The sequence below is a fragment of the Lutra lutra genome, chromosome 1 (assembly GCF_902655055.1).
Source record: "Lutra lutra chromosome 1, mLutLut1.2, whole genome shotgun sequence".
NCBI lineage: Eukaryota > Metazoa > Chordata > Mammalia > Carnivora > Mustelidae > Lutra > Lutra lutra.
Window position 1 is genome coordinate 1,774,764 of NC_062278.1, and position 23,440 is coordinate 1,798,203.

General features: G+C 44.4%; 2 protein-coding genes across 2 annotated transcripts in view; both read left to right on the forward strand.

Annotated features, from left to right (window-relative positions):
• Positions 1-896: 896 nt before the first annotated feature.
• Positions 897-23,440, forward strand: part of TSPEAR (thrombospondin type laminin G domain and EAR repeats) — a gene marked incomplete at its 5' end in the record, with an annotated part of 59,130 nt that continues 36,586 nt past the window's right edge. The window contains one exon of the mRNA XM_047708516.1: positions 897-1,127. Within this exon, the coding sequence (XP_047564472.1) occupies positions 897-1,127 (231 nt within the window). The remainder of the gene's footprint in view (positions 1,128-23,440) is intronic.
• On the forward strand, positions 20,975-21,748 carry LOC125093385 (keratin-associated protein 10-12-like). The gene has a single exon (XM_047718428.1). The coding sequence runs from the start codon at positions 20,975-20,977 to the stop codon at positions 21,746-21,748; it is 774 nt and encodes a 257-aa protein (XP_047574384.1).

Consider the following 23,440-nt stretch of genomic DNA (forward strand, 5'->3'; position numbering starts at 1 on the left):
CCTGTTGGGAGGAAGGGTGGGATGTCCATGATGGACCACACTGGGACTCAGGTCAGCCTCCACTGTCATCGCCACAGGGCCTGCTGGCCTTGCTGACCCAGCCGTAGAGTGGACTGAGTGTGAGATCTGGGCCCAGCACCCCCATGTTGACCCAGGCCCTAGCAGGGTCCCTGTGTCTGAGTGGAATGGCTTCGGGAATGCCTAAGTCATTCCTGCATGCCTGGTCATTTACCCCAGGCCACGGCCAGGCATGCAGTGGCCAGGTCGGGCAGGGTCCAAGCGGTAGCTGTGGGCTCTGCCCCACCTCCTTTCTAGAGTCTGGGCCCCGTGAGCTGGTCCAGAAACGCCTCCTCTGGCCACAGATGCTGTCCGGGTTCCCTGTTTTCCTTTCCTATCATCTGGCCTCACCTGAGGCCAGGCCAGCCCATCAGCTATGTTCTGATGATCTAGAACTGTAGGGCAGAGGTTCTCCAGGGGCGTATCTGTCTCTCTAAGGAGGGCATGAAGAGTGGGGCCCAGTCCCAGGGTGGCTTGCAGGTCACACCGGAAGCCACACCCTTCCACAGCACGTGGGGACATGTGTCACAGAGCCTGCTGAGAGCCCAGGGCATGCCACACTTGGTGGTACCTGGACTGATGGAGCCTGGCTCCTGTAGGGCAGGCACTCCCTGGGGCTGGACCAGGGATCCATCCATCCTCCGTTTCCCTTGCATGCTCAACACAGCGCATGGCCACTGACTGGGAAACAGCATGCTACAAAATGTACACGTGTGGCTCCTTCTGGGCAAAACCGGGGGCGGGGGGTACTATAGGTGCATTGTTGACCCTCAGGGCCTCAGTTTCCCCGCTGGTAAAGGGGAGATTTGTGGGGGCCTGCATAACCTACCTGTGGTTTCCCTGACACAGACCTGCGCCCCCTGGACATCCTGGCAGAGGCCGTCCCTGCCCACGGAGCTGCAGGCGGAATCAGGGTGATACAGGCCCACGGCGTGCAAGGACTCCAGCTCTCTGCCGCCGCCCCCCATGCCGTGAGCTTCCCTGCATCAAGGATTTTCTTCCGATGTGACCTCTTCCCTGAAGAATTTTCGATCGTCATAACCTTGAAAGTTCCCAATCTTCCCCCGAAGGTCAGTGACACTCTTTACTCCTCATGTTCCTGCGCTACGTCCTCACCACCCAAGCACGTAGCGGGCACGACTGACATGGACTGCGGCCAGGCACTGCTCCCGGGCCCCAGGGTAGCTTTGGGGTCAAGGGTGGCCATCCTGATAGGTAGCGAGATGCCCATCACAGCAACTGTGCAAGCAGAGCTGTGGGACCGTTGCTAGGTGTCTATACCGGTAATTCCTGCAACCGTATTTTCTGGCGGGCTGACCTGTCAAAGGCTAGGGATGAGGCTTGGAGTTCCTAGTTTGACGTCTTTCCTCGGGAAAACAGGTGATCAAATAACAAGACGGTGCCTTTTGGGATCCGATTACCTGTGCTTTGCAGTCCTGTCCACCCCAGTACAGCTAATGTTCCTGTCCTCCCACTCAGCTGGACACCCCCAAAGGTGAGGGCCCACGGTGCCCATTGCTGCTTCCCCACGGGGCCTGGGACGGTGCCTGTCAAAGGTCTGTGACCAAGTCAGAATCCTCAGCTAAGGAAGGAAAGCCCTTCGGCCCTAATCCTGACCCTCCTATTGGTTTGCTCCAGGGAAGGAAGGCGATGCTGCCGTCTCATTCGCGCCTTTGGCTGTGCTGAGTTTTCTTTTTCTTTCTTTCTTTCTCTCTCTCTCTCTTTGTTTCTTTCTTTCTTTCTTTCTTTCTTTCTCTCTCTCTCTCTTTCTTTCTTTCTCTCTCTCTCTCTTTGTTTCTTTCTTTCTTTCTTTTTTTAAGATTTTGTTTATTTGACAGAGAGACAGATCACAAGCAGGCAGAGAGGCAGGGAGAGAGAGAGGGGGAAGCAGGTTCCCCGCTGCACAGAGAGCCCGATGCGGGGCTCGATCCCAGGACTTTGGGATCATGACCTGAGCCAAAGGCAGAGGCTCAACCCACTGAGCCCCCCAGGCGCCCCACTGCTGAGTTTTCTTTTCCAGTCATTGTGTTTTCCCTGTCCTATATGTTCCATTTTCTTCTGTTTTATATAAATTCCACTTCTCATCTTGTCCTCTGCCGTCCTGAGCATGAGTCCAGTATTTGGGTGTGTGGACTCCATTCTGTGGACGACTCCCACGTGGGAACTGCCCGCGGGGCTGGCTCTGCTGTCCTCTTCCTCTTTTTATTTTCCACCGTGCTCAGTGGCATTTATGCGGAGCTGGTGTTTCAGGACCATGTTTTACCACAGGGCCTCCAAAGAGGGTACTAAGGGCAGCGCATATGGGGAGCACACTCTGTCCCTGAGGGGACACTGCCTGGGGGACTCAAATTGTGTCACTCCGCAAGCATCTTTTATACACGTGGCTTTATTTATGTTGTTTTGAACAAGCTCTGTCAATGAAATAACACTGAGCTTATTTCAATAAATGTACAATAATTTTATTTATTTATTTTAAAGATTTTATTTATTTGAGAGGGAGAGAATGAGAGAGAGAGAGAGAGCACAAGATGGGGAAGGTCAGAGGGAGAAGCAGACTCCCTGCTGAGCAGGGAGCCTGAGGCTGGACTCGATCCCCGGACTCCTGGATCATGACCTGAGCCAAAGGCTGATGCTCAACACACTGAGCCACCCAGGCGTCCAGTGTACAATAATTTAAGAAACCTATTTTATACCCGTGCATTTACAAAGTGTATTGAATGAAGGACAGTGTGGTGAAGCCCTCAAGTTTGTCAATGACACCACGGATTTTTCCTTGCATATGAGGGCTGTTCTGAGAAACGTTTCTGTACGTGGGCTGCTAAGGAGTACTTTTTTTTAAGTTTTTATTTAAATTCCATAGTTACATAGAGAGTCGTATCCGTTTCAGATGAACAATACAGTGACTCAACACTTGGTACATCACCCAGTGCTCCTCAGGACAGGTGCCCCCGACTCCCCAGCCCTACTTCCCCCAGCCCCCGCCCACCTCCCTTTGCCATCAGTGTATTCTCTCGAGTTGAGTCTTTCTTGGTTTGCCTCTCTCTATCTTTCTCTTTTTTTGTTCCCCTGCTCGTTTGTTTTGTTTCTTAACCCAGTTTTTTTTTTAAAGATTTTATTTATTATTTATTTGACACAGAGAGAGATCACAAGTAGACAGAGAGGCAGGCAGAGAGAGAGGGGAAAGCAGGCTCCCTGTTGAGCAGAGAGCCCGATGGGGGCTCGATCCCAGGGCCCTGAGATCATGACCTGAGCCGAAGGCAGCGGCTTAACCCACTGAGCCACCCAGGCGCCCCGTTTGTTTTGTTTCTTAAATTCCATATGTCAGTGACATTATTTGTCTTTCTCTGACGTATTTCGCTCAGCATAATACCCTCTAGCTCCATCCATGTCATTGAAATGGTGAGATGTCATCCTTTTTTAGGGCTGAGTGATATCCCATTGTGAATATACACATCTTCTTTATCCATTCATCTTTCGATGGACACCTGGCTGTTTCCATAGTTTGGCCATTGTGGATAATGCTGCTCTAAGTATCAGCATGCCTGTGTCCCTTCAAATTAGAGTTTTTGTTTGGGGGGGGGCGGTAAATACCCAGTAGTGCTATTGCTGAGTCATAAGGCAGTTCTATTTTTAACCTTTTGAGGAATCTCCACACTGTTTTCCAGAGCGGCTACTCCAGCTTGCATTCCCACCAACAGTGCACGAGGTTCCCCTTTCTCCACATCCTCGCCAACACCTGTTGTTTCTTGTGTTGTTGATTTTGGCCATTCTGACGGGTGTGAGGTGGGATCTCATCGTGCTTTGGATTTGTATTTCCCTGATGCTTCTTTTCATGTGTCTGTTGGCCATTTGGGTGTCTTCTCTGGATAAATGTCTGTTCATGTCTTCTGCCCATTTTTTGATTGAATTGTTTGTTTTTTTGAGTGTTGAGTTTTACAAGGTCTTTATAGATTTTGGATACTCACCCTTTATCAGGTATGTCATTTGCAAATATCTTCTCCCATTCCGTAGGTTGTGTTTTAGTTTTGTTGGTTGTTTCCGTTGCTGTGGAAGCTTTTTACTTTGGTGAAGTCCCAATAGTTAATATTTGCTTCTGTTTCCCTAGCCTCAGGAGACATAACTAGAAGCATGTTGTTATGGCTGATGTCACAGAAATTACTGCCAGTGTTCTCTTCCAGGATTTTTATGGTTTCAGGTCTCACATTTAGGTCTTTCATTCATTTTGACTTTATTTTTGTGTGTGGTGTAAGGAAATGGTCCAGTTTCATTCTCCTGCATGGGGCTGTCCAGTGTTCTGGACACCATTTGTTGAAGAGACTTTCTTTCTTCCACTGGTGTACTTTTCTGCTTTGTCAAAGATTACTTGACCATAGAGTTATGGGTTATTTCAGGATTTTCTATTCTGTTCCACCGATCTATGTGTCTATTTTGTGCTAGTACCAAGCAGTCTTGATGATGACAGCTTGATGATGACAGCTTGAAATCCAGAATTGTGATTCCCCCAGCTTTGGTTTTCTTTTTTAGGGTTGCTTTGGCTATTCAGGGTTTTTTGTGGCTCCAAACAAATGTCAGGGTTGTTTGTTCCAGCTCTGTGAAAAATGTTTTTGGTATTTTGATAGAGATTGTGTAAAATGTGTAGATTGCTTTGGGGAGTATAGACATATCATTGATATTCATTCTTCCAATCCATGAGCATGGTATGCCTTTCCATGTGTCCTCCTCCATTCCTTTCATAAATATTCTATAGTTTTCAGATCTTTTACCTCTTTGGTTAGGTTTATTCCTAGGTATCTTACTAGTTTTGGTGCAATTGTAAATGGGATTGATTCCTTGTTTTCCCTTTCTGCTACTTCACTTTTAGTGTGTAGTAACGCAACAGACCTGTACATTGATTTTGTATCCTGCCACTTTGCTGAATTCATGAACCAGTTCTAGCAGTTTTTTGGTAGAGTCCTTTGGATTTTCTAGAATATCATGTCTGCAAATCGTGGAAGTTTGACTTTTTCTTTGCCAATTCAGCTGTATTTTATTTCTTTTTGTTGTCTGATTACTAGGGCTAGGACTTCCAGCACTATGTTGAATAACAGTGGTGAGAGTGGACATGTCTGTCTTGTTCCTGACCTTAGGGGAAGAGCTCCCAGATTTTCCCCATTGAAGATGATGTTCACTGTGGATTTTCTTATATGGCTTTTACTGTGCTGAGGTATGTTCCCTCTATCCCTACTTTGTTCAGGATTTTTGTCATGAATGGATGTTGTACTTTGTCAAATGCTTTCACTGTGTCTACTGAAATGACCTTATCTTTTCTCGTGTTGATGTGGTGTGTCACACTGATTGATTTGTGAATACTGAAACATCCTTTATATTGAATAAATCCCACTCAATTGTGGTGAATGGTTTTAAATGTATTGTTGGATTCAGTTTGGTAGTATCTTATTAGGAATTTTTGCATCCATGTTTGTCAAGGATATTGGCCTGTAGTTCTCTTTTTTTAGCAGTGTTTTTACCTGGTTTTGGTATCAAAGTAATGCTGGCCTCATAGAATGAATTTGGAAGTTTTCCTTCCTTTTCTATTTTTAAAATAGTTTGAGAAGAATGGCTATTAACTCTTTAAATGTCTGGTTGAATTCCCCTGGGAAACCATCTGGTCTTGGACTTTTGTTTGTTGGGAGTTTTTTGATTATTGATTCAATTTAATTGCTGGTTATGGGTCTGTTCGAGTTTTCTATTCCTGTTTTGGTTTTGGTAGTTTGTATGTTTCTAGGAATTTATCCATTTTTTCCAGGTTGTTAATTTGTTGGCATATGGTTTTTCATATTATTCTCTTATGATTGTATTTCTGTGGTGTTGGTTGTGATCTCTCCTCTTTCATTCATGATTTTATTTATTTTGGTCCTTTCTCTTTTCTTTTCTTTTCAAGATTTTATTTATTTATTTTCCAGAGAGGAAGAGGGGGAGAGAAAAAGCAGGGGGAGCAGCAGGTAGAAGGGGAGGGACAAACAGACTCTCTGCTGAGCAGAGGAGAACAACCAGACTCCCTGCTGAGCAGGGAGCCCATTGTGGGACTTGATCCCAGAACCCTGGAAATTATTACCTGAGCTGAAGACAGATGCTTAACTGACTGAGCCACCAAGGTGCCTTATCCTTTCTCTTTTGTTTTTGATAAGTCTGGCAGGAGGTCTGGTCTATCAATTTTATTAATTCTTTCAAAACATCAGCTCTTAATTTCATTGATCTGTTCTACTGGGGGTTTTGTTTGTTTGTTTCTGTATTATTTTTTTCTGCTCTAATCTTTTTTTAAACAGTTTTATTTATTTATTTGAAAGAGAGAGAGAGAACGAGAAGGAGGGAGGATTAGAGGGAAAGGGAAAAGCAGACTCCCTGACAAGCACCCAGGTCCCTGAGATCATGACCTGAACAGATGCTTAACTGACTATGCCACCGAGGAACCTTGATTCTGCTCTGAACTTTATTATTTCCTGTCTTTGGCTGGCTTAGGCTTTATTTGCTACTCCTTCTCTAGCTCCTTTAAGTGTAAGGTTAGGTTGTGTATTTGAGACTTTTCTTGTTTCTAGAGAAAGGCCTGTATTGCTATATACTTCCCTCTTAGAACTGCCTTTGCTGCAGCCCAAAGATTCTGAGCTATTGTTTTTCCATTTTCATTTGTTTCCATGTATTTTTTTAACTTCCTTTTTAATTTCCTGGTTAACTTGTTCTTTCTTTAGTAGGATGTTCTTTAACCTCCATGTATTTGTGATCTTTCCAAATTTTTTCTTGTGTTTGACTTCAAGTTTCATAGTGTTGCGGTCTGATAATATGCATGGTATGATCTCAATCTTTTGGTACCAGTTGAGACCTGATTTGTGACCCAGTGTGTGATCTATTCTGGAGAACGTTCCATGTACGCTCAAGAAGAGTGTGTATTCTGCTGCTTTAGGATGGAATGCTCTGAGTATATCGTTAAGTCCATCTGGTCCAGTGTATTGTTCAAAGCCCTTGTTTCCTTGTTGATCTTCTGCTTAGATGATGTGCCCATTGCTGTGAGTGAGATGTTAGAGTCCCCTACTATTACTGTATTATTATCAATGAGTTTCTTTATGCTAATTATTATTATTATTGTTTTTGTACATCATTTTTTAAAATTAACACATAATGTATTATTTGCCCCAGGGGTACAGGTGTGTGAATCTCCAGGTTTACACACTTCACAGCACTCACCATAGCACATACCGTCCCCAATGTCCATAACCCAAGCACGCTCTCCATACTCCCCCTCTCACCATCAAGCCTCAGTTTGTTTTGTGAGATTAAGAGTCTCTTATGGTTTGTCTCCCTCCCAATCCCATCTTATTTAATTTTTTCCTTCCGTACCCCCCAAGCCCCCCACTTTGCCTCTCAAATTCCTCATATCAGGAGATCATATGATAATTGTCTTTCTCTGATTGACTTATTTCGCTCAGTGTAATACCCTCTAGTTCCATCCACGTCATTGCAAATGGCGAGGTTTCATTTCTTTTGATGGCTGCGTAGTATTCCATTGTATATATACACCACATCTTCTTTATCCATTCGTCTGTTGATGGACATCTAGGTTCTTTCCATAGTTTGGCTATTGTGGACATTGCTGCTATAAGCATTCAGGTGCACGTGCCCCTTTGGATCACTACATTTGTATCTTTAGGGTAAATACCCAGTAGTGCAATTGCTGGGTCGTAGGGTAGCTCTATTCTCAACTTTTTGAGGAACCTCCCTGCTGTTTTCCAGAGTGGTCGCACCAGCAGTGTAGGAGTGTTCCCCTTTCTCTGCATCCTTGCCTGCATCTGTCATTTCCTGACTTGTTAATTTGAGCCATTCTGACTGGTGTGAGGTGGGATCTCATTGTGGTTTTGATTTGCATATCCCTGATGCCGAGTGATGTGGAACACTTTTTCATGTATCTGTTGGCCATTTGTATGTCTTCTTTGCAGAAATATCTGTTCATGTCCTCCGCCCATTTCTTGATTGGATTCTTTGTTCTTTGGGTGTTGAGTGTGATAAGTTCTTTATAGATTTTGGATACTAGCCCTTTATCTGATATGTCATTTGCAAATATCTTCTCCCATTCTGTCAGTTGTCTTTTGGTTTTGTTGACTGTTTCCTTTGCTGTGCAAAAGCTATTGATCTTGATGAAGTTCCAATAGTTCATTTTTGCCCTTGCTTCCGTTGCCTTTGGTGATGTTTCTAGGAAGAAATTGCTGCAGCTGAGGTCAAAGAGGTTGCTGCCTGTGTTCGCCTCAAGGATTTTGATGAATTCCCTTATCACATTAAGGTCTTTCATCCATTTTGAGTCTATTTTCGTGTGTGGTGTAAGGAAATGGTCCAGTTTCACTTTTCTGCATGTGGCTGTCCAATTTTCCCAACACCATTTGTTGAAGAGACTGTCTTTTTCCTATTGGACCTTCCTGCTTCCTGCTTTGTCGAAGATTAGTTGATCATAGAGTTAAGGGTCTATTTCTGGGCTCTCTATTCTGTTCCATTGGTCTATGTGTCTGTTTTTGTGCCAGTACCACACTGTCTTGATGATTTCAGCTTTGTAATAGAGCTTAAAGTCTGGAATTGTGATGCCACCTACTTTGGCTTTCTTTTTCAACATTCCTCCGGCTATTCTAGGTCTTTTCTGGTTCCATATAAATTCTAGGATTATTTGTTCAATTTATTTGAAAAAAAAAATGATGGTATTTTGGTAGGGATTGCATTAAACATGTAGATTACTTTAGGTAGCATGGACATTTTCACAATATTGTTTCTTCCAATCCATGAGCATGGACTATTTTCCCATTTCTTTGTGTCTTCCTCAATTTCTTTCATGAGTACTTTATAGTTTTCTGGATACAGATTCTTTGCCTCTTTGGTTAGGTTTATTCCTAGGTATCTCATGGTTTTGGGTGCAATTGTAAATGCGATCGACTTGTTTCTCTTTCTTCTGTCTCGTTGTTGGTATATAGAAATGCAACTGATTTCTGTGCATTGATTTTATACCCTGACACTTTACTGAATTCCTGTACAAGTTCTATCAGTTTTGGAGTGGAGTCTTTTGGGTTTTCCACATAAAGTATCATATCATCTGCAAAGAGTGATTGTTTGACTTCTTCTTTGCTGATTAGGATGCCTTTAATTTCTTTTTGCTGTCTGATTGCTGAAGCTAGGACTTCTAGTACTATGTTGAACAGCAGTGGTCATAATGGACATCCCTGCAGTGTTCCTGACCTTAGTGGAAAAGCTCTCAGGTTTTCTCCATTGAGAATGATATTTGCTGTGGGTTTTTCATAGATGGCTTTGATGATATTGAGGTCTATACCCTCTATCCCTACACTTTGAGGAATTTTGATCAAGAAAGAGTGCTGTGCTTTGTCAAGTGCTTTTTCAGCATCTATTGAGAGTATCATATGGTTCTTATTCTTTCTTTTACTAATGTACTGTATCACATTGATTGATTTGCAGATATTGAACCAAATTTGCACCCCAGGAATAAATCCCACTTGGTCGTGGTGAATAATCCTTTTAATGTGATGTTGGATCCTATTGGCTAGCATTTTGGTGAGAATTTTCACATCTGTGTTCATCAAGGATATTGGTCTGTAATTCTTTGTTTTGATGGGGTCTTTGTCCGGTTTAGGGATCAAGGTAATGCTGGCCTCATAAAATGAGTTTGGAAGTTTTCCTTCCATTTCTATTTTTTGGAACAGTTTCAGGAGAATAGGTATTAATTCTTCTTTAAATGTTTGGTAGAATTCCCCTGGGCTGGGATCTTGTTTGTTGGGAGATTTTTGATGACTACTTCAATCTCCTTACTGGTTATGGGTCTGTTTAGGTTTTCTATTTCTTCTTGGTTCAGTTGTGGTAGTTTATATGTCTCTAGGAATGCATCCATTTCTTCCAGATTGTCAAATTTGCTGGCATGTAGTTGCTCATAATATGTTCTTATAATTGTTTGTATTACTTTGGTGTTAGTTGTGATCTCTCCTCTTTCATTCATGATTTTATTTATTTGGGTCCTTTCTCTTTTCTTTTTGATAAGTCTAGCCGGGGTTCATCAGTCTTATTAATTCTTTCAAAGAACCAGCTCCTAGTTTCATTGATTTGTTCTACTGTTTTATTGGTTTCTATTTCATTGATTTCTGCTCTGATCTTTATTATTTCTCTTCTTCTGCTGGGTTTAGGCTTTATTTGCTTTCTCCAGCTCCTTTCGATGTAGGGTTACATTGTGTATTTGAGACCTTTCTTGTTTCTTGAGAAAGGCTTGTATCGCTATATACTTTCCTCTCAGGACTGCCTTTGTTGTGTCCCACAGATTTTGAACAGTTGTGTTTTCATTTTCATTTTTTTCCATGAATTTTTTAAAATTCTTCTTTAATTTCCTGGTTGACCCGTTCATTCTTTAGTAGGATGCTCTTTAGCCTCTGTTCTTTCCAACTTTCGTATTGTGATTGAGTTCTAGATTCAGAGCATTGTGGTCTGAAAATATGCAGGGAACAATCCCAATCTTTTGGTACCGGTTGAGACCTGATTTGTGACCCAGGATGTGATCTATTCTGGAGAATGTTCCATGTGCACTAGAGAAGAATGTGTATTCTGTTGCTTTGGGATAGAATGTTCTGAATATATCTGTGATGTCCATCTGGTCCAGTGTGTCATTTAAGGCCTTTATTTCCTTGTTGATCTTCTGCTTGGATGATCTGTCCATTTCAGTGAGGGGAGTGTTAAGGTCCCCTACTATTATTGTATTATTGTCAATGTGCTTCTTTGATTTTGTTATTAATTTGTTTATATAGTTGGCTGCTCCCATGTTAGGGGCATAGATATTTAAAATTGTTAGATCTTCTTGTTGGAAAGACCCTTTGAGTGTGATATAGTGTCCTTCCTCATCTCTTATCATAGTCTTTGGCTTAAAGTCTAATTTATCTGATATAAGGATTGCCACTGCAGCTTTCTTTTGATGTCCATTAGCATGGTAAATTGTTTTCCACCCCCTCACTTTAAATCTGGAGGTGTCTTTGGGTCTAAAATGAGTTTCTTATAGACAGCATATAGATGGGTTTTGTTTTTTAATCCATTAGGATACGCTGTGTCTTTTGATTGGGGGATTTAGCCCATTTGCATTCAGGGTAACTATCGAGAGATATGAATTTAGTGCCATTGTATTGCCTGTAAGGTGACTGTGATTGTATATTGTCTCTGATCCTTTCTAGGCTACGGCTTTTAGGCTCTCTCTTTGCTTAGAGGACCCCTTTTGATATTTCCTGTAGAGCTGGTTTGGTGTTTGCAAATTCTTTCAGTTTTTGTTTGTCCTGGAAGGTTTTAATCTCTCCTTCTATTTTCAATGATAGTTTAGCTGGATATAGTATTCTTGGCTGCATGTTTTTCTCATTTAGTGCTCTGAATATATCATGCCAGCTCTTTCTGGCCTGCCAGGTCTCTGTGGATAAGTCTGCTGCCAATCTAATATTTTTACCATTGTACGTTACAGACTTCTGTTCCCGGGCTGCTTTCAGGATTTTCTCTTTGTCACTAAGACTTGTAAATTTTACTATTAGGTGACAGGGTGTGGCCCTATTCTTATTGATTTTGAGGGGGGTTCTCTGAACCTCCTGGATTTTGATGCTTGTTCCCTTTGCCATATTGGAGAAATTCTCTCCAATAATTCTCTCCAATATACCTTCTGCCCCTTCTCTCTTTCTTCTTGTTCTGGAATCCCAATTATTCTAATATTGTTTCATCTTATGGTGTCACTTATCTCTCAAATTCTCCCCTTGTGGTCCAGTAGTTGTTTGTCTCTCTTTTGCTCAGCTTCTTTATTCTCTGTCATTTGGTCTTCTAATCACTAATTCTCTCTTCCTCCTCATTTATCCTAGCCGTAAGAGCCTCCATTTTTTATTGTACCTCATTAATAGCTTTTTTTATTTCAACTTGGTTAGATTTTAGTTCTTTTATTTCTCCAGTAAGGGCTTTTATTTCTGCAGACAGGGTTTCTCTAATATCTTCCATGCCTTTTTTGAGCCCAGCTAACACCTTGAGAATTGTCATTCTGAACTCTAGATCTGACGTATTACCAAAGTCTGTATTGATTAGGTCCCTAGCCTTCAGTACTGCGTCTTGTTCTTTTTTTTGTGGTGAGTTTTTCTGCCTTGTCATTTTATCCAGATAAGAATATATGAATGAGAGAATAAAATACAAAAAGGATGGCAAAGACCCCAGAAAAATGTATGCTAACCAAATCAGCAGAGACCTCAAATTGGGGGGAGAAATAAGGGGGTAAAAAGAAATTTTAAAAATTAAAATACACATATAAAAAATTAAAAAAAATATATATATATATATGACAAGTGAATAGAACAGAGCCACCCACTTGATTTGGGGTGTATTTTGGCCTCTTAGAAGAAACTACCTCCCAAAATGTTAAAGAAAGAAAAAATTATATATATACAAAACTAAGGGTAAACATGGTGAAGGGATGGAATATGATTGTAAAAATGAAAATTTTAAAAAATTCTAAAAAAGGAATTGATAACATAAGTTGGTTGGAAAAAGAAAGAAAAAAAAGTGGAGAGAATTTGCTCAGGCTGGACTAGAACAAAGCCCTGTGCTAGATTTAGGGTATATTTTGATCTATTAGAAGAAATTGTATCCCAACATTTTTTAGAAAAAAAAAAAACACTATATGTATACAAAAAATAAAGTTAGATACAATGAAGGATACAATATGAATATAATAACGAAGGTTTAAAAAGATATTTTTAGAAAGGTATTGTTAAGATAAACTAGTTTAAAAATGTTAAAAGGGAAAAGAGGAAAAGTTTAAAAAATAGAATAAGAAAAAAATTTTAAAAAGTTAATTAACTTTGCAAGACTAAAGAATCATGGGGAGAAAGTCATGAATTCCATGCTTTACTTTCCCCTAGCTCTGGAATTCTGCTGTTCTCCTTGATCAGTGAGCTTGGTCTTGGTTGGATGTTCTTGTTGATCTTCTGGGGGAAGGGTCTGTTGCAGTGATTCTCAAATATCTTTGCCCAAAGCGGAATTGCACCACCCTTGCCAGGGGCTGGGCTGAGTAATCTGCTTGGGTTCGCTCTCGGGAGCTTTTGTTCCCTGAGCACTTTCTGTAGAGCTCTGGAGGGTGGGAATGAAAATGGCGGCCTCCCAATCTCCAGCCAGGAGGAGCTGAGAGCTCGGAGCCCCACTCCTCAGTATGCCCTTGGAGAAAATCAGTCAGTCCCTCCCATCTCCCTGGTCTCCTGCTGCACTCCAAGCTCACCTGCCTGTGACCAAGCCTTTCTGTCTCTGCTGCATGGCCCCATTTGGAGTCTCCAATCCCAGCAGATCACTGCTGTGCTCCTCTTCCAGTAGAGGAAAGTGGATCTCCCTGGATCTGCCACTTGTGGGATCCCTGCTCAAAGAGCAGTGGACTGACTGTGCCGGAGATCACGGTTTAAGGTAACCCCGAGCTGAGAGCTCACTCCTTGGCTCCATCTCTGTAGCTGGCTTCCCCGCTGATACCTGCAGGCTCTGCTACACTCAGACACCCCCGATCCTTCAGTGACTCCGTGGGACCTGAGACCACACTGTCTCTGTGAGGGCTACTCCACTTAGCCTCTGAAGCGATGTCCTTCAGTGCAGCAGGCTTCTAAAAGTTCGGATTTTTTTGCTCCACGGCTGTACCGTTTGCCAGAAGCCGGCCCCTCCCCCCACAGTCTATCTTCCCGTCACTTTGGATTCACTTCCCCACAGGTCCTACCTTTCAGAAAGTGGTCACTTTTCTGTTCCTGGAATTGCTGCTCTTCTTCTCTTCAGTCTCCTTTTGGGTTTGTAGGTGTTTGGAATGGTTTGATAACTATCTAGCTGGACTGCTGTGACTGGATGTCATCTCAGTCTCCTACTCCTCTACCATCTTGACTGGTCTCTCCTATGTTTATTATTAATTGTTGTTTATATTTGGATGCTCCCAATTTAGGGGATAAATATTTACAGTTGCTAGATCTTCTTGATGGAACATCCCCTTTCTTATGACAGTGTCCTTCATCTCTTGTTGAAGTCTTTGTTTTAAAACCTAGCCTGTCCCACCTAAGTACTGATACTCTACTTTCTTTTGATGTCCATTTGCATGATGGATGTTTCTCCATCCCTTCACTTTCTGCAGGTGTTTTTATGTCTACAGTGGATCTCTTGTAGGCAGCACTCAGTGATTTTCTAACAGCTTTGTTGAGCTGCAATTAATGTACCACACAATTCCCTATTTGAAGTGTGCAATTAAGTGATGTTTGGTGTATCCAGCTTCTGTGCAGCCCTCATTGTGGGGAGTTTGCAATTTGCCATCACTTTGGGCTAAAGCCCTGCACCCTTCAACTATCCCACCCCTACCAGCAACAACTAGTTTACTTTCTGTCCTATTTGTTTGCCTACTCTGGACATTTAATATAAATGGAATACATTCACAAATATATGGTCTTGCTCCTGGTTTCTTTTGTGTAATGTGTCTTCAAGGTTCATCCATGTGAAAGTGCTCATCAGCACTTCACTCCTTTCCATGGCTAAATAACGTTCAACTGTATGGACATACCACAGTTTGCTCATCCATTCATCAGTTGATGGATGTTTGGGTCGTTTCTACCCTTTGAGTACAATGAATAGTGCTGCTATAAACATTCATGTACACGATTTGGTATGGACATATATTTTTTAATTCTCTTGGGTATATACTTAGGTTTGGAATTGCTGGGTTGTATGGTAACTGTAAGATCAGCCTTTTTTAAGCAGGAGGCAGAGAGAAAGGGAGAGAGAATCTTAAGCAGGCTCCATGCCCAGCACAGAGCCCAACATGAGGCTCAATCTCACAACCCTGTGAGCATGACCTGAACTGAAATCAAGAGTCGGATGCTGGGCACCTGGGTGGCTCAGTGGGTTAAGCCGCTGCCTTTGGCTCAGGTCATGATCTCAGGGTCCTGGGATCGAGTCCCGCATCAGTTTCTCTGCTCAGCAGGGAGCCTGCTTCCCTCTCTCTCTCTCTCTGCCTGCCTCTCTGTCTACTTGTGATCTCTCTCTGTCAAGTAAATAAATGAAATCTTTAAATCTTTAATCTTTAAAAAAAAAAAGAGTCAGATGCTTAGCTGACTGAGCCACCCAGATGATCCCCTATGCTTAACTTTTTAGGACCTGCTAGACTGTCTGCCTAGGTAGCTGCACCATCTTGCAATTTCTCCACATCTTGTCAACACTTCTTATGACCTGATTTTTTTTATTCTAGCCATCTTCCTGGGCAACAAGTGGCATCTCACTGGGGCCTTGATTTGCATTCCCTGATGAATAGTGATGTTGTGTGTTTTTTCCTGTGTACTGGCTGTTTGTCTATCTTCTTGGAGAAATATCTATTCAAGTTCTTTGCCCAGCTTTAATTGGATTATTTCCTTTTTTATTGTGGAGTTATAAATTTTCTATGTATTTTAAATAGAAGTCCCTTATCACGTATGTGATTTGCAAATATTTTTCTCCCATTCTGTTGGTTGTCTTTTCATTGTGGCAGTGTCCTTTGAAGCAGAAAACCTTTTAGTTTTGATGAAGTCAGATTTATCTTTTTTTTTCTTTTCTTACTTATACTTTTAGTGTCATATCTTAGAATCCATTGCCAAATCTGAGGTCATGAAAATCTACCCCAGTATTCATTTCTAAGAGTTTTATAGCTTTAGTGATTTTATTTTGGTGTTTGGTCCATGTGAGTTAATTTTTGTACATGTTGAGAAGTAGAATCCACTTCCTTCTTTTGCATGTTCATGTCTAGTGGTCCCAGCACCTTTTGTTGAAGAGACACTATACTTTCCCTTTTGAGTGGCCTTAATCCCTTGTTGAAATCAATTGACTATAGATATATGGGTTTATTTCTTGATTCTCAATTGTATTGCACTGATAAATGAATAAATACCAATACTGTCTATCCTTATGCCAGTACCACATCATCTTGATGACTATAGCTTTGTAGTAAATTTTGAAATTGGGAAATGTGAGTCTTCCAAACTTGTTCTTATTCAAGATTGCTTTGGTTTATTCTGCATTCCTTGTAATTCCATATGAATTTTATCATCAGTTTGTCAACTTGCACTAAGACGTCAGCTTGGATTCTGATAGGGGATTACATAAATACATAAATGGGGGAATAATACTGCCATACTCACAGTGTCAGCTCTTCCCATCCTGGAACAGGGATGTTTTCCCATGGATTTAGATTTTCTTTAACAAAATAAAAATGATGTTCTATGGCTTTCAGAGCACTAGTTTTGCAGTTATCTTGTTCCTAAGTATTTATTCATTTTATCTAATTTATATTAGTTATTGGCATACAGTTGTTCATAGTAATTCTCTGTAATTCTTTTTATTTCTGTAAGGCTGACAGCAGTGACCCCTTCATTTCTGATTCTCATCATTTGAGCTTTCTCCCTCTCTTCTTCTCTTTTCTATGATCAGTGTAGCTAAAGTGTTGTCAATTTTTCAATCTTTTCAAAGAGACTGTTTTATTGATTTTTCTTTATTATTTTTCTATTCTCTATTTCACTTATTTATGCCCTACTCTTATTATTTCCTTCCTTCTGCTTGTCTGCTGTGTCTTAAAGTAGAAGTTTAGGTTATTTATTTGAGACCTTTCTCCTTTCTTAATATATGTACTTATTAGCTATAAATCTTTCTTAATATATGTACTTATTAGCTATAAATCTCTAAGAAGGGTTTTAATTGCCTCCTGTAAGTTCTGGTATTTTGTTCTTTACTTTCATTTAAAAGTATCTTATGATCCCCCTTTTCATTCTTCTTTGACCTTTTAGTTATTCAGGAGTGCACTGTTTAATTTATGAATCCCCCCAATTTTTTTCTGTTACTAAATTCTAATTTCACTCCATTGTGTTCTATCCACTTTAATGTATTGGGGTTTGTTTTATGGCATAACCTATGTTCTATCCTAGAGGATGTGCCATGTGCATTTCTGAAGAAGGATATTCTGCTGTTGTTGGCCAAGCTGTCTGACAGATCTGTTAGGTCTTGCTGGTTTATCGTGCTATTCTTTGTGTCCTTGTTGATCTTCTCTTCAGTTGTTCTATCCATTGTTGAAATTGGGATAGTGAGGTCTTTAACTAATATTACTGTCTATTTTTTTCCTTTATGTCTGTCAGCTTTTGCTTTGTGTATTTCAGTGTTATTATTTGCATATATGTTTACAATTATTATATATTCTCCATGGATTGACCTTTTTATCATTAAAAATGTCTTTTTGTCTAGTAACAATTTTTGTTTTACGTCCACTTTATCTGATGTGAGTAAAACATGATTATTTTCTTATGGCTGCTGTTTCCATGATATATCTTTTTCTATCCTTTTGCTTTCAATCTAGCTGTATCTTTTACTCTTAAGTGTGTCTCCTGTAATGAGTGTATGGTTTAATCTCAATTTTATCCTGTCTAACAATCTTCCCTTTGATTGTATGAGTTAATTCACAATTAATGTTATTATTGATATATAGTTGATCCTCATTATTCATGGCTTTTTGCAACTGCAACTTCACCTACTCACTAACATAGATTTGTAACCTCAAATCAATACTCATGGTGCCTTCACAGTCATTCGTGGACATGCACAGGTCAGCAAAACATTGGGTGTCCCCACATGCATGTTTCCAGCTGAGGTCAAACAACTCTGCCTCTTGCTTCAGCTCATGCTGCAAACAAGTATCCTGTGCTGTCTATTTAAGCCACGTTCTCCAGGCTCTTGTGCTTCTTATTGGTGAGGTCACAGTTTGAAATGGCCTCCTAAGTACAAGAAGGCTGTGATGTGCCTCACAGGGAAAATGCTTGTGTTAGATAAGCTTCTTTCAGGGGTGTGCTATATTGCTATTGGGAGTGACTTCAGTGTTAAAGAGTCAGCAACAAATAATAAGTATTCATTGTGAAATGATAATGTATATTGATATATATATATATATATATATATATATATATATATATATATATGTCTCTGTCCCTCATTCTTGCTAATATTTGGTCTTCAACCCCAGTTTCTGACACTGAGCTCCTAAATCCCTTGGAATTTCCTGGGTGGTTGGAACGACTTTTGCTATAATGAAGTGATTCTTAGTTGGCTTCAGGATGGGTCTACTCACCAGAAGGACCAAGCTTTGATTAGGAGCTTGGTGCTTTCAATCCCATCCCCAACCTCAGGAAAGCGGAGAGGAACTAGAAATTGAGTTAATAATCAATCATGTGTGCATGATGAAGCCTCCATAAAAATCCCAAATGTATGGAATTCTGAGAACTTCCAGTTTGCTGAATGTGTCCACATGCCAAGAGGGTGGCACAGCCCAGTTCCACGGGGAGAGAAGCTCCTTCACTCAGGACCCCTGCAGACCTCGCCCTCTCTATCCTTCCATGTGGCTGTTTGTCTCTATCCTAAAAATATCCTTTGCAATAAGTCAGCAGTAGGAAGTCAGTTCTTTTCCAGGGTTTTGTGAGCTCCTCTAGCAAAGTGTTGAACCCAAGGAGGAGATCATAGGACCCTCTTCCTTGTAGCCTAATCACAGGTTATGGGTAACTGGGCATCTACTGTTGGCATCTGAAGTGGGGGTAGTCTCATGAGTCTGAGCTCTTAACCTGGGGTTCTGCACCAGTGTCAGAATGGAGCTGAACTGTGGGACACCCAGAAAGTGTTAGAGAGCCGGTCCATGGGAAAAACCCACACACCTGGTGTCAGGAGCATTACACGTGAGTGAAGAATGACACTGCATTTTCCCCAGGCACACACATTGATCAGTTGACGAAAATGGGACCAGGGCCCACAGGAAGCTAACTCTAGTTCTCCTAGGAGTGATGGTTAATATTTGCTAACCCAGCACGTGCAGTGATTTTCCGTAACACGTCGCCGTCAGTGGTGCGAATGGGCTGTGGCTGGATCTTGCCGGCCACGTCACTGTCTTGTTTCCTCTGTGTCTTGTGTCTCTTATGTGTGTGTTCCTCTTGTCCTTCTTTGGTGTGCTCTTTTGCACTTAGCAAATATTTTTGCATGCAGTGTTTTCATTTCTTTAATGATTTTTCACTATTTTTTTTAGTTTTTCCTAGTTTTGCTCTGGGGCTTCCATGTTTATTTTAACATGGCAGAATTAGCTTCTGACTTCCACTAAGTCAATTCCAGTGACGTAAAAACAGGCTCCTTTTCATACAGAGCTCCATCCCTTCTTGTCCCTTTGTGGTCTTGCTGTTACATACACTCCACCTGTCAATGTTAAAAACCTCTCGATATATTGTTATAAATTATTACCTAATATGCTTTTACGACTTCTAAGAAGCTGAGAGAAGACAGGAAAGCAAGTGTTGTATTTTCAGCTTTGGTTCTCCTAGGCTTTTGATCATCTCTTGTTCCCTTGACACTTTCCTGTGATCCAAGGTGCCCTCTGCGGTCATTTCCTCTGCCCACTGCAGCTTTGCTCCCACCTGCCTCTTTTGTGTTGTCGAATACATCACCTCACGCCCCAGACCCCGCAATGCAGTCTGGGCGTCCTGCTGCAGGCAGCTGCTTTAGTCGGAAAAGCAAACCACAGGAGACTCAGTAAAAGAGGAAAGCTCGGGGCCACCCTGTCTGTTGTAATCACATGACCTCCTTGATTGGCGAGCTCCGAGTCCTCCTGCGGATCAGAATTCCCAACCCAAGGGACTCCCGACAGTGTGTCTTATAAGGTGGGACTGCCAGCATCAAATTCCCTCAGTTTTTATTTATCTGGGAATGTATTCGGACTCATTTGTAAACATAGCTTTGTTGGATAGAGGATTCTTGATTGACTTTTTTTTTCTTTCTTTTTTTTTTTTTTGTCTTGAGCACTCTCGTGGGTCTTTTGTGTGTATCTTATTTGGAGTTCATTGAGCTCTCCAGATCTATGGATTATAGTTTTTAGATAGACTTGGAAGGTTTTAAGCCATTATGTCTTTCAGATAATAACATTGCTCCACTGAGGACTGATTATCATGTGGCCCCAGGGACAGCCCCCAGCCCCACCCCTCAGAGGTCAGGGACACTTTCAACCCTGCAGCCCACTGGCCCCCAACAAGCCGTGGATGGAACCCTGCAGCTCAGAGCATCACCAAGGGTCCTGCCCTTGCCCCTTCAGAGACTTGGCAGAAGAGAGTGACCAAGTGTCCATGAGGACATGAGGGCCCATGCCAGAAGCTGTGTACCCACCTCAGTACACAGGTCTCAGTACTGGGGCATGAAGCAGTGGAGCAAACCCATTGCCTGTCGTGGTCCTTCCTACTGTGCTAGCCTGTAGCCTTTACCACGGCCCATTCTGTGAGCCCATCTCTGTCCCCAGGACACTTTCCTCATACCTGCCGCAGGGCTCACTCCTGGGAGACATGCCCCATCAACACCCACTACAGCCAGCAGCACCAACCCACAAAGTTCCCCTGGCCCACAGCCAGCCCAGCCGAGCGTCTCTCCCTTTGCTCAAAGCCCAAACTCTCGGGCGCCCCATCCTCATCTCTTCCCTTGAGGTAGAAGGGCAACCCCTTGTGGGTTGGAGCACAGGCTGTCATTTTAAGGAAATCACCTGATTTCTTTGGTCTCTACAAAAGCATCAAAGCATTTTTACTGTCTTTCCTCTGGGGACAAACACAGGTCAGGATAGGCTGAACTACACTCAGTGCCACACAGGCCAGCAGTCTCACAGCGAACCAGTACCAGGAACACATCACAACACTAAACACCAACAAGGAAGGGAAGGCTTCACTAAGCCTACTGTTGGGACAACATACACATCACGGTGGGTATAAAAGCCAGCAGCCTGAGCACCTACCACAGTCACGCACTCACACTCACACACACTCACACACTCACAGCCTCCTCCAGCCCCACCGCCCCCACCATGGCCGCGTCCACCCTGTCCGTCTGCTCCAGCGACCGGAGCTACGGCAGCCGCGTCTGCCTGCCCGGCTCCTGTGACTCCTGCCCCGACTCCTGGCAGGTGGACGACTGCCCAGAGAGCTGCTGCGAGCCCCCCTGCTGTGCCCCCCCCTGCTGTGTCCCCACCTGCTGCGCCCCCACCTGCTGTGCCCCCACCTGCTGTGACTCCAGCTGCTGTGCCCCCTCCTGCCTGACCCTCATCTGCACCCCTGCGAGCTGCGGGTCCAGCCCCTGCCCGTCAGCCTGCACCAGCTCCTGCCAGCGCTCGGGCTGCAGCTCCTCCCCCTGCCAGGAAGACTGCTGCCAGCCCGTCTGCTGCACCCCTGTCTGCTGCAAGCCCGTCTGCTGCACCCCTGTCTGCTGCACCCCTGTCTGCTGCAAGCCCGTCTGCTGCACCCCTGTCTGCTGCAAGCCCGTCTGCTGCACCCCTGTCTGCTGCAAGCCCGTCTGCTGCACCCCTGTCTGCTCTGGGCCCTCCCCCTGCTCGGCCTCCTCCTGCTGCCAGCCCAGCCCCTGCTCCTCGTCCTGCTGCAGACCGTCCTCCTGCGTGTCCCTGCTCTGCCGCCCCGTGTGCAGACCCGCCTGCTGCGTGCCTGCCTCCTCCTGCTGTGTCCCTTCCTCCTCCTGCCAGCCCAGCTGCTGCCGCCGGGCCTCCTGCGTGTCCCTGCTCTGCCGCCCTGTGGGCTCCCGCCAGGCATGCTGCGTGCCCACCTCGGCCCAGAAGTCCTGCTGCTGACGGGGCCGTCCTTCCACTGCTCCTGGGGCCAGCTCGCACTTCCACCTAAAATATTTAAAGCCTTGAGCCCCGGTCTGGGGTCTCCTTCTGCCCCAGAACACCCACTCAGCAAGCAAGGCTGCCCCTTACTGTCTAGCGGGCTCCCTGGGCATCTCCACGCTCCCTCCAGGCCGTGTCCCTCCCAGCCTCCTCCTCTTCATTCTGGCTGGATTGAGGACCCTTTGTCCTGCTCAATGTGAGTGACCTGTCTGTTGATCAATAAAGTCATTGTCGATCCTTCTCCAAAGGCCTTGAATGCATATTTGGGCAAACCACAGGGAAGGGTCCTGACGCTGCATGGGGCGGGGCTGTGTCCAGGGCCACTGCACCTGGGCGGGGCTGGCCACCTGCACACCCTGCTTGGCCTTCTGCCATGTTCGTCCCCTGTAGCCTCCAGCACAGAGAAACCTGTCCACCTGGGTGCCCCCGGGTGCCCCTGGACACCTTCACCAGTGAGGGGCAGGGCGCCGTCTGTCCAGCCCCTGAGCCTTACATCTCAGGGCTGTGGAGTTTTGCTAGGGACGAAGGAGAGCCCGTTTACTAACGCTCTGCCTGGAAGGCACGGAGGCTGCTCCAGGACTGGCTTTGGGCAAGAGGATGGCAGCCAGTTTCCAGAGACCCTCCGCACGGGCAGGGCTTCCCTCCACAGGAAGACCCGCGAGTGTGAGTGCTGTGCGCAGGGGTGACCCGAGCCTGTGTCGGGCAGGGCTCTCTGGAGAAGCCGCCCATAGGATGTGTGCATATGTGTACAGAGACATGGATTTTGAGGAACTGGTTTGCGTGCCTGAGGAGGCTGGTGCGTCCAAAGTCTCAGGCAGGCTTCCCGGGAGAGGGCTGCTGCCGCTGGGGTCAGAAGACCGTGGGCTGGTGGCCTCCCTGCCTCCTGAGGGACTGCTTTGCTGCTTCGTCCTTTGGCTGATTGGGCGAGGCCCACCTGCCGAATGGCAGAGAGCCGCTTCTAGTCAGCTGATTTAAATGCCGATTTCACCTAAAAACTATCTTCACAGCCACGTCTTGTGTGCGTTTGGCCAAAAAACAGAGCACGATGGCCTGGCCAAGGGGACACATAAAGTTAACTATCCCAGGGACCAATGGCCAGGGGGAGAGGGGGTTGGGAAGGGTGTGTCTCGTTGGGCACTCCGCTCAGGAAATCAAGTACTGGAAGAAACAGGGAGGGGGGATTCCCGCTGGCCCTAGATGCCTCCCCTGGAGGGTGCAGGCCTTGTCTGGGCCATGGATGGCCCCAGTGAGGAAGGGCCTTGTCCAGGAGGCCTCACACACCCACATTAGAAGGAAACCACGCTTCACAACATTGTGCTGTAGGAACCCAAGGTCAGAAGGACCAGGAGTCGATGGAGAGTGTTTCCTGGCCCAGAGCCTTGGCTCCAGGGTGACTCCAGTGTAGCTGGCTGGCCAGTGGCCCAGGCTCCCCGTGAATGGCAACACTGCTCCCCCGGGTCTGGTACAAGGCGTGTCCTGTCCCTCCAACCTGGTCCTGCAGCCCCACCATCCTCCTGAGAGCTGGAGCTGCGAATGGCCACGCCCACAGGCCTGGCCTCTGCCCTCCTCTGCCCTCCTCTGTCCTGCCCGAGCCACCTGGGAGCCCTGCCTCTCTGAGTGCTCCCCCTCCTCCCAGCCCCACTGCTCCGCACA

Bases quoted from the DNA above. Each gene is read 5' to 3' on its own strand.
- LOC125093385 (XM_047718428.1), top strand. From the start codon at position 20,975: ATGGCCGCGTCCACCCTGTCCGTCTGCTCCAGCGACCGGAGCTACGGC.